Genomic DNA, 13,616 nt, shown 5'->3' on the forward strand with positions numbered 1-13,616 from the left:
AAGCGTGTGGAGGTGGTTGGCTTTTGTTTGTTTTTCGCCCTGGCAAGACAATACCAGGTCTTTTAAATACAGGTAGATATTTCTCAAGAAGCACATGAGGCTTTGCCATATGTTTTTCTTAGGACTCCTTAGAAAATAGAAGCTTCTCTCACTCTTACAGCTAGTGGGATTACTTTAGCTGGTCCAAAAGTCCATTTTAGCTTTGTAAATGATATGATAATGCTTTGCATGGAAAAGCTTCTGAGATGCGATAAACAGCTCTGGCTTCATTGCCTTGGAAGAACACAGCGTTTTCCCAGAATCAGCTCTCCTCTTGATGCAGCACCAAAGATCACGTCTCCCTTTAAGCCGTGCTTCATGATGTAAAACAAACAAAAAAACCAAACCTGTTTGCCCCATAGCTCCCAGGGCTGTTCTCAAACAATTTGCTGCGAGAACAATACGGGCACCGTAATACCGTAATACTTCTTTAGCTCCTGTTCACCAGCACCCCACACCCTTTTCCATGATGGGAGCCAGTCCTGCATCTTCAACCTCCATGCGTTGGCTGTCAGGGCTGCCTGGTCGTTCTTGTCACAGCCCTTCCCTCCAGCCCGTTTGCCGTATGCTTGTTTGATGCGTATTTGTACGTTACGGTTTTAAAGAGCCCATGCTTTGGTGTGCTGTCGCAGAACTGGGACAGAGATGGAAGCCCGTAGTGATGCTGTAGGTGATACTTCCTATAGTCAGTGCCAGCCCGCAAGTACCCCCTAATTATTGCTTTAACAGATAAATTAAAAGTCTCAGTTTATATTTAATACATCAATCCACAAAGCATTCTTGGACCATTTTTTAAACCATATTGGGTGTAATATTCTGTCCAACTAGGGTCCAATTCAGGAGTTTGAGCACAAAGTTGGACAGCACAAACATGCTGGAGCATATCCAGAGAAGGGCAGCGGGGCTGGGGCAGGGTCTGGAGCACAAGTGTGCTGGGGAGCGGCTGGGGGAGCTGGGGGGGTTTAGCCTGGAGACGAGGGGGCTGAGGGGAGCCCTTCTCGCTCTCTGCAGCTGCCTGAGAGGGGCTGGAGTGAGGGGGGGTCGGTCTCTGCTCCCAAGTCACCAGGGACAGGACGAGGGAAACAGCCTCAGGCTGCGTCAGGGGAGGTTTAGGTTGGATATTGGGGAAAATTTCTTCCCTGCCAGAGCAGTCAGGCCCTGGCACAGGCTGCCCAGGGAGGTGGGGGAGTCACCGTCCCTGGGGGTGCTCAAACACCATGCAGACGTGGCACTTGGGGCCACGGTTTAGGAGGCCTGGGGATGTTGGGTCGGCGGTTGGGCTCAGTGATCTTAGAGGCCTTTTCCAAGCTTAATGATTCTGTGAATCTGCGTTTATCTTTTGAGAATTTATTGCGCCAGGCGTCTCTTGAAGTGGCCTTGTTAACCAGCAGCTCCTTCCCTAGAGTAAAGTAAGTTTTGTTGCCTTCATGAAAATATATGGCTAAAATGTTTAAATTGTTTTTATTTACAGATGTTCTCAAACAACGATGAAGCTGTGATCAACAAAAAACTTCCAAAAGAGCTGCTGCTTCGGTAAGCCTTCTTCCAGTTTGTACGCGTGGAGGCTGTGTTGGGTATTGTCTGCAGGCAGTAGCTGACTTTGCTGGTATGCTCATAAATCATGAGCTTGGATTGGGTCACTTGTAAAGCCAGAGACAAACAGAAGCAGATCAAAGGTCTGCATCAGCAGCAGTTTATGCTAAATATTATTAAGTTTTGGTTTTTAAAATGTTGAATTAATTTGCTGGTTGCCTGTTCTGTGGATGGAAGAACTGTAGGACTAAACAAGTCCTTAATGAAAACAAATGGTAAGTATAGGCTAATGTGTAGAATAGGATTCTGCCACTCCAAAGTGCTCCGTTTAAATTAAAGTTAGTTCCTCTGCTCCATTTATGCTCGAGCAGACTTTGTCCTGTTCCTCATCAGTAAGAGACAGGTGTTCAGCACCTGGCAGGATGGTCCTGTTGGCACAGATCTCGGTTTGCGATCTCGGCAGACAGCTCTGCCCCCTCCCTGTGCTGCCCTTCCACGTGCACACGCGCATATGCACATTAAGTTTGCCCTCCCCGAGGCAGGAGCAGCAGATGTGTGTGCGATCGTACCTGGGTCACCACAGCTCAGCATCTTGAAGTCAAGTCCCGTTCCTCAGTGCTTTAAGCTGAGATACAGATGGCAATGGGTGAAGGCAATTGCAGGTGGCAGCTTGAATTATTAACACAAACCAAATTCTTACACTGCAAGAAACTGTGTAGTACTGTCAACATTTAATAGCAATAAAAAGTCTGGGGAGAGGAGCTCTGACACAGGAAACTGCTTCCAGCTCACTTGTGAAATAAAATGAATAGGAAAAAAAATCTGGCTCTTTCTTTTGACTGCACCGTCTCCTCTGTTCCCTGTCAGGGTATCTCCAATCTGCTCAGTTTCTTTTATTCCAGTATCACTCATTCAAAAGCCAGTCGTATGGCTTCTAAAGCCCTCCTTGCTAATAATGTGGGTATTTGGTTTTTGAGCCTGGTTTACAGGCAAAGGATTGTCTGTGCCATACAGAGATTGCTGTGTAAAAATCAGCATCACGTGGCTGGGTGAGACAAGCAACCTGTGGGATGGAGTGACAAAGGATCGGATGCCCTTGCCCCGATGAGTTTGCACGGTTTTTGCAGGTGCAGGAGTTTTCTTCACCAGCTCTTGCCCTGAGCTATTGGTATGGGCGTGTTGCAGCAAAAGGGGAATTTGAAGAGTGAGAAAAGTCTCTCTGGGTTTTCTGAGAGGGTATTCTTTTTCTCATGGGAGCAAGTACGTACCAATATCGCAGATGCAGCAAAAACAGGTAGGCTGGGGACAGGTGGTGTAGAGCACTGACACGCGAGGCGAGGAGTTCGTGTGGCATAAGGGAAGCAGGGAATGTGATAGGTAGGAGAAGTTTGGGCAAAGGAATTTAACTGAGCTTTTGCGTGGATGTCAGGGGAAGAGGTGTGTGGTCACCGGGCTTCCCGAGGAACAGGACCTTGACTGGAGCATGGGTGAGGTTTCTATTAGATTGGTCAAAGTGGAGCGATCTTGAGCGGCACCAATAAGCACATCTTGGGCTGTAGGTGTTGAGGAACATTACTAGACAATTGGAGGAGGATTTGTGGTAAGTAGGAGGGGAGGTCCTGCACCAAGCGGGGAATTTTGTCAGTGCAAGCAGTGTGCAGGCTTCTGCCCTGCAGAAATGTTTGTGTCTTTTGTGTCTTGATATCACTAATCCTCCTAACCTGCTGTAGAACAGAGCAAGTGTTCAGGATTGTGTGGAACCTAGAAGAAATCAGGAGGTGAAGTTTATAAATGTTAAAGTTCATAAGTAACAGTTTTGAGAGTTGGAATTCACTGTTAGCATACTGTGAAAATTAATTAGTGCGGATTGACAGTGCAGCCTTTGAAAGGGAAACTTGGATGCGTTTATCTGCAGGAATCTCCTGTAAATGAGTGTCACTGTCTACAAGACAAAGACTTATGTGTTTAAGCAGTGCTACTGTGTAATGTCTTGTTCTCTGGTTTGTTCATTCTGCAGATGGCATTGATGTCTCATGTATGTGGTTGCAAAGTGGAAAGCTGTCCTTGAGCGAAATAAAGAGTAGGAGGGTATAAAAGGGGTGAACAGCAGCCTTTGTCACACCCCAAGATGCAGAAATGTGCAACTCCAGTAACACTTTTGTCTGGGAGCAGGGGTGGAGGTGTAAAGCGCTCTGGAGGGCTGTCCTCAGAAATCTCTCCATTACACGTGTCCGTGCTGCTGCCCCACCGCAGTGCTGGGAGCAGGGATGTTTGCCCTGCATTTCCCCAAGAGCAGGACTCTAAACAAAGCTGTCCTGCAGCACGTGGGTAGGGAGATTGGCTGATGGGTCACAAACCCTTGTCCTGACACTGCCATACCTGCTGCAGCTTTATCTCCTGCCAGCTGAGTTTCATGAGGCTTACGGCTTAATACCTTTACACAGTTAAAAATGAGCCAAACCAGCAAAAAGCAGGGTTCCTTTCACTGCCCTCGTTCCTTTGCTGCTCCTGTTTGAGCAGCATCTGGCTTGGTGACTCCAAACGGTGAATTTGTGGTCCACACTGGCTCTGGCAGCGGTTGCTTCCCCAGAAGGGGCGTCATGTCCCTGTTTCCCTGCGCTGGCGTTAATGGTGCCCTGTTGAAAAGGTGCATTCATGCTTTGAGGGCTGCCTGCCAGTCACTTCTTGTCTGGAAGCCAAACCCCCACCACAAGCCTGGATTTTCTGTGGCAGTGGTGGTCTCTGCTGGTTTCCTGAAGAAGGTTTACTCTCAGCGTGACGTGGGGCTGCTAAACAGCTTACGCTTGGCAGGATGGAGGGGACCAGGCTGCGGGAGTTCATCTTTTCCTTATTGGTTCATGGGCAGGTCAAGCAGTGTTCAATTCTCTCCTGGCATAAGCAGCTTTTACTCCGTGCCACCTCCTGCTGCCTGCTAGCCCGTTCTCAGCACATCCAGTCACTGGCACTGGCTTTGCCATCTGACCTTCAAGCTCCATGTTGATTTATTCCTCAGGAGCTTGAGTTCTGCTCGGGACAAGGAAGCAACAGAGCATGTGGGGTACTGGTGAGTTGGCAGCAAAGTTGTTTCTCTCCTCCTGGCCAGCACATGGGCATAAAATGAGTGTGGAGCAAAATTTAACTCGGATGGTGGGTCGCTGACATAAATTGGTGTTGATAATTTTAGAAGGCTGAAGGTCTAAGCTCGCTCACCTCAAAGCCTGCAGCATCCAGGGATTTCATTAGTCTTGACCCTAATCTAATTAGAGTGGCAGTGGGAAAGTGAGGAGTCCTAGAAAACCCTGAGTGGATTAAGAGGTTGAATCCTGAAAAATGCTCCAGCTACGATGTGTTTTAGCTAAATTGTCTGGTGCTGGACGGTTCAGGCAAATCCCTAAACATAGCGAGTTACTTTGCAGGGAAATAACTTAATCTGCTGCAATACCAGACTTGTTTTAATTCCTGCTTGGAACACTCAGTCTGCCTTCACCTGTGAGCTCTGTTTGATGATAAAGTTATTGGTGAGGATTATTTTCTTTGTGTCAACTCTGAAGAGTAAAAAGACCAACGTAAGCATACAGCAGTCAGCTGTGAGCAAACCAGAAATCCGGTGTTGGATGTAAAAATAAACGTCCCAGCTATGTGCCTTTTGATCTCTTAAGGCAGAATCAGGAAAGCCATTATTCAAGTAGCACTGTTCAGCCTGCTGCTGCTTACTCTTCTCTGCTTTCTTTCACAAGATAAAGTGTGTCTGACCGGAGCCGCAGATATATTCTAAGGATTTAGTGCCCAGCGCCAGGCCAAGGGGCCACGGGCACAAGCTGGGACACGGGAGGTTCCCCCTGAACATGAGGACAAACCCCTTCCCTGTGCGGGTGCCAGAGCAGGGGCACAGGCTGCCCAGAGAGGCTGTGGGGTCCCTTCCCTGGAGACATTCACCCCCCGCCTGGACGCGGCCCTGTGCCCCCTGCTCTGGGGGTGCCTGCTCCAGCAGGGGTGGGACGGGATGAGCTCCAGAGGGCCCTTCCAACCCCTGCCATTCCGTGATTCTGTGATTTGGTGCTTTGGAGGAATTGCCTCTCCGTTACTGACAGGGGGTCTGGAGCTGACTAGCTAAGCTGCATCCAAATTTCCCGTCAGCCCAGTTTCCTTCCTCATTGTCAAGTCTAGTTTTAATTGAGCCATAGGGTAATAGCAAGAATGCATATTATTTCATGTGAACATCTAGATTACCTTTGCTTTATTTTATACTATGCAGACTGCTGGGAAGAGACCCAGCATTTATGACCCGTACTGTACTCCTGTTGGAAGATGACGTCTGCTCAGTCATTGCTCAGCCGCGTGGGCAGCTTGTTTGTGGGGCTTTGGTGGGGTTTTATTAAATGTTCCCCAACAGCTCCTTGGAGAAGAAAAAGCCTGTCCTCAGGGCTGTGTTGGAAAACTCAGCCTGGGTCACTGTGCCCACAAGACTTTAACTGTGCTCCTGCTGTTCTGTCCGGTCCATGTGAAGGGTTGTAGCTGGAGCCCATCCTGAAATGACCAAAACGCACAGCGCAGTGGTGGCTGCTGCTGAAAGAGTAACTTCTGCAGCCTGATTCTGCTGAGTCATTGGCAGATATACTTGAACAAATCCAAGAGCAGTTCAGAAAACACTGGAAAATGTTCTTAAGCTTTTCAAAACCAAAGTCTCCGAGTTGGACATTGAGGGAACCTCTGGTGAAGCTCAGCACTGTTAATCTAGGAGGTGAGAGGGACAAGCGTTTTGCTGCGCTGACACCCCTTTTACTGCGTGGGTAGGCTGGGAAGGGAGGAGAAGGAAGTGGAAAAGAATTTGGCCAAGATCTAATAGCCCTGATAGAGGGATGAGATGGTTATTAATAGCCTGGGATTTCCATGGAGAAAGCAATTTTAATGAAAATATAGAAAGCCTGAGTATTTACTGACCTAGCCGCTGTTCCCATGGAGGTTGATACTGTTTTGCGCCTATGATGGCAGTCTAGGGTGAAAGTAAGAATTTTCCCTAGCTTCTATCATTTCCCCAGGCTTTCCTTGTATTGTTGTACATTGAGTTTGTGCTAAATAAATCCTCAGTGTTCACGCACACAAATAAGTGACATTTAATTCAAGGGGAAGACTTGTCTATAAGCTGTTGAAAGCGAGTATGGAACTGCTTCTGAAATCCAGGAGGGGGTTCCCAAAACAGCGTTACAATAAAGCGCGTATTAGCTCTTCTCCAGACCTCTTCGCTGCGTGTATCTCAGCCTGACACTATAAATTTTGTCACATGGTGAGATGCATGAGGAAGAGATGAGCAGTCTCTTGACCCAAACTCCCTGAGTCTGTGAGAATCTTTGGGCAGTATAGAAACGCAGGAGAGCGCGTGGCTGTCTATTCTGCTGTATCCTGACTTATCTGAATGCTTAGCTACGTGATACCTGTAAGCATGTGTGTTTTGATAAATAATCTGCATTCCTCTATCGGTAACATCCTTTTCTTCCACCAATGTTGATGTTTCTAAAGTGCTTTTTTTATATACCTGCTCGTGAAGAAAGCTCGGCCAGGCAATGGTTGTATCGTATCAGATCCCAGCCTTGCTCGTGTCCTCTCCTAAAATTTGAAAATCCAGGATTTGCTACTTGGATATAACAATATGCAACGACGCGGGTGTCTGCGAAGGTGTGCGGCACGTGTTAATGTGCATACAAAACTTGGTGTCCGTAGCAAAGGCCCCGATAACCCCTCATCGTTCATCTCTAGGACGAAGTGCAGTTTAGATGTGATGCGCACGATGGTTGTTCCTTCAGCACCTCTTCTCCCGCCTTCATCAGTATCTGCGCTATTTATTCAGACGTATTTGTTGTACCGATCTGGGGAGATAAGTACGTCATACAGCTTGCTTGTTTTTATAGGAGAGTTTTGGTAACACGTTAGTACAGGGTGTTTGTTAAATTTATAAGTCACACAAAGAACATGCTGCCAGCAACATCTCCTCATTCTGAGTCTCTTTGAGCACAAGCAGGTCTGCTGAGAATACAGGAAAGCTTATGTACACCCCTCTCCAAGCCCACGGTCTTGAGGGGAGATGACTGGAGTGTTGCAGGTATCCCAACAGTTGCTAATCTGGGCATACGCTCTTCTCTTGAGAAAGCCTGGAGAGTTTTGGGGCAGTGGAGTTCTGTCTCTTCTCAGAATTTCTCCTGGACAACCATACTTTATCTGACAGGAGTATCTTATAAAATAGTGTATAGCATTGGCATAAAATTGTTTGCCCCATACGTTTAACATTTGCATCTGACAACACTTGCCTTCTCTTTCTGGTGGTCTTCAAGTCAAAATATTAAAGCATATGTGCAAGTCTTTTCTTGTAGTCAAACACTAGTATTATCTTTGCAAAAACATTTCAACCTATGGGTTTATAATTGCTGTCGAAGAAAGATAATAAGGTCTCATTCTCTACTGTCCGCTTGACCTTCTCTGTTTCGTGGTATATATGTTGTGTATGTATAGGTATATGTGTATATATGTTGTGGTATATATGTTTGAATAACCATAAACTGTAAAATAACCACGTTGATAAATTGGTACGTAAATCGGTGCTTCCTGCATTCAGAGAGAGGGGTGTACACGCCGGAGACGAAAGCATGGATGCCTTAGCCCAGTATAGCATTGCAAAGTGTTACTGTCATGCCTTTACCCCAATAAACAGGACAGCAACACCAGGGTGTTGGCCTGAGCACTTGGGTGTGCCCTGGCAGAGGAATGACATTCCACAGAGGAGCGACCACATGGGCTTGATCCTAAACGCGTCTGCTACGCGCTGTACTCACACAGTCGGACCAATGTGGCTGTGCAAGTTGCTTTGCAGTGTTGCAAAGTACTCCTCCGACCTCTGTGGGAACAGCACTTCACGTCTAGTGCAGCTGTGTGAAAAAGGAATAATCCATGCACTGAAACCAGGCTGTTGTGTTGTTTTGACCTATGAGTTGTTAACTATTGCGTTGCCGCTCCTGGAGAGCTGTTGCCGAAGGTGTTGGCTCTGTTGAAGAGAGGCACCGGGCACAGCGATGCTCCTGCGTTGAGTAGGGGCCAAATCAGCCCAACGTGACCGTTCATTCTGCCATATCCCGACCGTTTCACTGTTGGGCCACACAATACCTATACACATCTGTTTTGATAAATAATCACTCCTTTACTGCTGGTAAATACTGCAAGGAGTGAGATTATTATTTCACAGTGGCTCACTATCTGTGTTTTCCTTTCATTTGTTAACTGCTAGGTCTGCACTTCTTTTCACAGTGCAGCTTTCAACTGAATTACAAAGAAATTTTGCTGCTTCCAGTCCTTCCCCCCGCCCCAGCCCGCTTTGTTTTCCGTGTTCTCTTTGTTTTAAATGTAGATAACCAATACGGTATCTTTTATTTCTGTTACAGAATCTTCTCTTTCCTGGATGTGGTCACTCTGTGCCGTTGCGCTCAAGTTTCCAGGGTAAGAACCTTCCTCCTTGCTGGTGGATTTTAACAGTTGATTGGATTTGGGTGACAATCCTCTCGCTCCAGCCTTCCCCACCGTGTCAAGCCGGGAGGATTTGTACCAGGGAGCTTTGCGCAACTCAGCGGTTGTTGTTAGTGTCCCATATTAACGCTGCGAGACCAGAAACTTCTGATGGCACCAGTGAAGGGCAACTCAAAGCTTCAGTACCATTTTGCCGGTGTCCCAGGCCCTGAGCAGGTTACGAAGGGGAGGTGGGTGACCTTTTGCCCAAGAACTCTCTGGTCAGCCTGGGTTTGTACAGGAGGCCTGCGCTGATGAAAACACCACACTTAGATGAGTCTAAAGTGGCATCTTGTGCTTTTTGGTGGGGACACAGAAATTTTGGTTCCTAAAGATGCCACACAGTCAGTGAAAGTTTACCTTCCTACTTGGATGCAGCTGAAGTAAGTGTGAAAGAAAAAAATTAGTGTCTGTTTTGTTTAGGGTTGGTTTTTTTCCCTCAGGTAGCTCATAGTTTTGTGGGCTTCAGCTAATGAAATCCAGCTTGGTTTATTTGCTTGGGAAAAGTCCTCCAGCTGCAGGTCCAGTTATACAGAGCTACCAGATTTGTTCAGATACTTTATCCTGCCAGTATCTAATAGCAAAGACATGCAGAGGAAGCGTTACTACTGCAAGAGTGGAAAGCTGGTCACACGGGAAGGCGTTTGTAGTGGTGTGCTCGCCGTGCTGGCAGAGGCGGTGCTGAGCAACACCTGTGCAAAACTGATCAGTCCTGGGTTCAGACTTGAGCCATAACTTGTCTCGTTATTCTGAGTACATGAGAATAAAGACAACTGTGCTTAAACATTTTTGACTGTGTTGAAAAATACCCTGTGTGGTGCCTAGGCATTACGGTTATCATCCCACGTTCTCTGAATAACATAGATCTTCTAGTGAAAGATCTTCAAGCTGAAATTCACTGCTCCAGCAGAACAACATTAACCCAAATGGGCTGTCAAAGATCCTTGCCGGTGTCAAAGTGCGCCCCTGTTTTTGACGCCTGCTCCTCTTGACACAGTCCACGGGGCATCGGAGAACCCGTTAGTCACTGTGTGACACAGCACGTGTTGTGAAGGACTGAAGTGTCTGCACAGAGCTACAGAAAGGCTGCACGTAACGTTGCCTCCATCACACATTAAAAATATGCTGTGTTATAACTTGCATCTATTGATGCGTTTCTCTTCCTCTGGAGCTATTACTTTTATCATGGCGATCACGAGGCCTTAAAACAAATACCAGCAAGGAGATTAAAAATGCAGAAAATCAATTAATGCTTACAGTTCTGTCGGCTGTTCTAAGTCTATATGTGGCTTGCACAAGAACTGCTATATTGTGATGGAGATGTAGCTTAGAGCATGTAAGAGATGTAGCATAAAAATACATGCGCTCTTTTGTAGCGATGGACTCATGGTTATTATGAGATCCAGTTCTTTACTTTGATTACGTAGTTAAAGCTTCAAGTATAGTACTCTGATGACCACCTTTTTGATTCATTATGGGCAGAATGGCTAACTTTCAGTTCCTGGTTCTCATTTGTAGCATGAACCACATGAGACTGTTTTGTTTTTCTTTTTAAAAACAAAAACAAAAAACCCCACATAAGTCAGTGGTAGTAAATGCTGTCGCTCTGGCAGTGCTGCGTACTTCTCAGGTAAGAGCTGGATGCTTTATCGAGACAGCTTACAAAGCTTTGAATTTCTCCGTCCGCGGGACACAGCGCCCCGTGCACCAGGCTGCGGGACTGCCTTGAGCACCTCTTTCTGCTCGAGGCAGAGAGAAGGTGTGCAAGAGACAGCCTCGCCCTCCGCTGTGGGATCTCACCGCACAGTCCTCTGTCCCAGCACCGCCGAGCCCTCCACGCCCTCAGACTAGCGTCACTTCTCTTGTCAGCATAGATGCCTGGCGCAGGGTCTCCTCTGGGACTCGCCCGTGTCCTGGTATGCCCCGTCTTCGTGCTGGCCCCGCTAGCGCCCTTTAAAGGCGTTGGTTGAGCTGGTGGTGCCGCGGAGGGGACTGGATTCCAGCCAGGGCCGCGAAGACGCCCGCGCTCCAGCACTGCCTCCCGTCCTGGGCTCAGCATCGCCGCCTCCCGTGGGAGCAGAAGGGGCCGGGGCACCGCGGGCTTCCCTGTTCCGGGGACCCGCGAGGAGCGGGCCGCGTAGGTGAGGGGCCTCCTGCCCGAGCACGTGGTTCTGGTAACTGCACGGTTTTCCTTGTTGGCTGTAATTACTTGTTGCTTTTGACACCTGAGACAGAATGTTGTTTCTAAAAGGAGCAAACTGTAACTAGGTCCCCACTGGCGGGTGCTCTTTTTTTCGTATTAACAACACATTTACATTTTTTCCCCCCGATAAAGGCATGGAATGTTCTGGCCCTGGATGGCAGTAACTGGCAGCGAATTGACCTGTTCAATTTCCAGAGGGATATTGAGGTATAATTAAGTGACATACAAACCCATTTTTTCTTGTTAAAATGTAATTACAGGCTAGAACGGATTAATACTCCCAGCATAACCCTTTTTACCTTCCCTGGAGATAGTGATCATTAATTTTATTTCTTCTTAGCTTCAGGGAGTCTTTAAAATCTCAGCAATCCATTCAGCTTTTGAAAATGGACAGAATTACATATCTGTATCGAGGCTTGAAGGTAGTAATAGAAGGAAAGTATCTTTCCATGTATTCTGAAAACAAAAATAAGTTGAATAGGTATGTTCTTGTGGAAAACCACTGCTTCTGTGTAGCAGAATTTAGGCTACTTCTCCTTTCACTCAAAGAAACGTTAACACAGTACTGACTGAGACCATTAAGACTGACTGTCCTTCAAAACGTGGCCTGCGATGTGTCTATCCTTTCCTGTCTACCTTAAATATCAAAAGCTGGAATGTAAGCGAAGGAGATTCAGCGGGACGAGGTCAGAACTGCTCCTAAAAGATGCAGCTTTGGAAATGCTTCATTGTAGCTGTTCTAAACCTGTTAGGTGGGGACTACCCGGCACCGATAGGAATGGATGCTGCTGTTGGGCTGTTCTTAAAATTAAAATTGCATTAATCAAAAAGGGACAATAAAAAAAAAAACCTTAAGTCTCTTACCAGAATGTTATATCCTCTTTAAAACATGTTGGAGGAGGGAGATAAGGGAGGGTATCGCTTTAACTCGTTACAGACAGAGGCATAAACTAGTTGACTGAAGATTCACACCTTGTGGGAAATGATGGGAAATACACACATTATTTGTGGAGGAAAGAGTTAAAGTAATCTCCTTCTGCCAGCTGTGTATCCAGGCAGCTGCGAGCCCGGGTGAGGGAACAGGCCTGTGACACCGTGACTTCTGTGTGCTTGCAGGAGCCTGGCCTGAGACTTCTTGAAGGAAGTAAATGGTGTGATATTTGTTCTTGATAATAAAGACTATCTCTTGACAGGCCTTGGAAGTTCTGCACCCATATAATTATTTAATTTCACGGAGGTAGAGCACAGCTATCGGCGGTGCCCGGCCTGTGGAGGTAGCAGGAGCTGCTCAGCCTTGCTGCTGTCGCCGGTCTGCGGAGGAGGGAGAGAGGCAGGAGCGCTGCGAATACAAACTAGGCTTTTCTCATTCTTGAGTGGTTTTTGCATGGTTTTAATGTCTCTTTGTGTCTCTTACACCACTCTATACATCAAACACGTGTTCCTGCATAAGCACAGACTTCCCCTTTAAAACAAAATGCTTCAATATGTTGTACCTAACCTGAAAGTTCCTGCCAGGCTTTATGACGTCCTGAATGGTGTTTGCTTTAAAGGAATATAAATCCACCAGTTGATGTAAAGTCTACATATAAACGCGTTTGAATCCTCTAATTCAAGCGTATGGATTCGTAGGCCTGCTAGAGGTATTGCAGAACCCCACCGACAGTTTCAGATCTGCCAGCCGTTGTACACGGAGGCGCAGGTTGAGCGTCAGCCTTCCGCCGGGGCAGCACTCCGGCGGCGCGCTGCGGCTGTGGAGCAGCTCCCGCAGCCCCCGACAGCGAGCGGCCAGATGTCTCCAGGAGCTCGTGCAGCGACCTGGTTAAGCTGGCGTCCCTTTTTTTGATTGTGGTATTATCTGGTAGCGAGCCTGATGCTTGATAGTTTTTTGGACTGGAAAAAGATAGAACATCTTCATTATAGCGGTCTTAATAGCCAGCTAGTACTTGAAGAACCGAGTGACGTTCCTGTTCTGTGATGAGCGACCGTGTAGACTAAAGTAGAAGGGAAGGTTTTTTAATTTCTGAACACTGATACAAATATTCTCTCAATGGTTTTTGCACTTCATGCACACTGAGAGATAGCTGGCTAAATGCTAGCTTGTAGTGGGCCCTTCGGAGGCTTCCACTGGTTAAAAATTTGAAATTAAAAAAACATTTTCCTAGGTGTCTCATACACAAATGTTTGAATCCCTTTTTCTGTGAGACTATAATTCATGGGCTGGTTCTGCTGCATCTCTATTTTGAGTAGAAATTGAAGTATCTCCATTGCAGTACAGGGGCTGTCCCTATTTGTA

The 13,616-nt window shown here is 46.9% G+C and overlaps 1 protein-coding gene across 4 annotated transcripts in view; it reads left to right on the forward strand.

Moving 5' to 3' along the window:
* FBXL20 (F-box and leucine rich repeat protein 20) overlaps positions 1-13,616 on the forward strand; it is a 43,939-nt gene that overhangs the window by 15,413 nt on the left and 14,910 nt on the right. For 3 of the 4 annotated variants that reach the window (XM_064473497.1, XM_064473495.1, XM_064473496.1), the window contains 3 exons: positions 1,511-1,572; positions 9,000-9,054; positions 11,456-11,530. In XM_064473497.1, the coding sequence (XP_064329567.1) occupies positions 1,511-1,572; positions 9,000-9,054; positions 11,456-11,530 (192 nt within the window). The remainder of the gene's footprint in view (positions 1-1,510; positions 1,573-8,999; positions 9,055-11,455; positions 11,531-13,616) is intronic. The other variant, XM_064473498.1, reaches the window with a different exon arrangement.

The sequence above is a fragment of the Phalacrocorax carbo genome, chromosome 25 (genome assembly GCF_963921805.1).
Source record: "Phalacrocorax carbo chromosome 25, bPhaCar2.1, whole genome shotgun sequence".
NCBI classification, from domain to species: domain Eukaryota; kingdom Metazoa; phylum Chordata; class Aves; order Suliformes; family Phalacrocoracidae; genus Phalacrocorax; species Phalacrocorax carbo.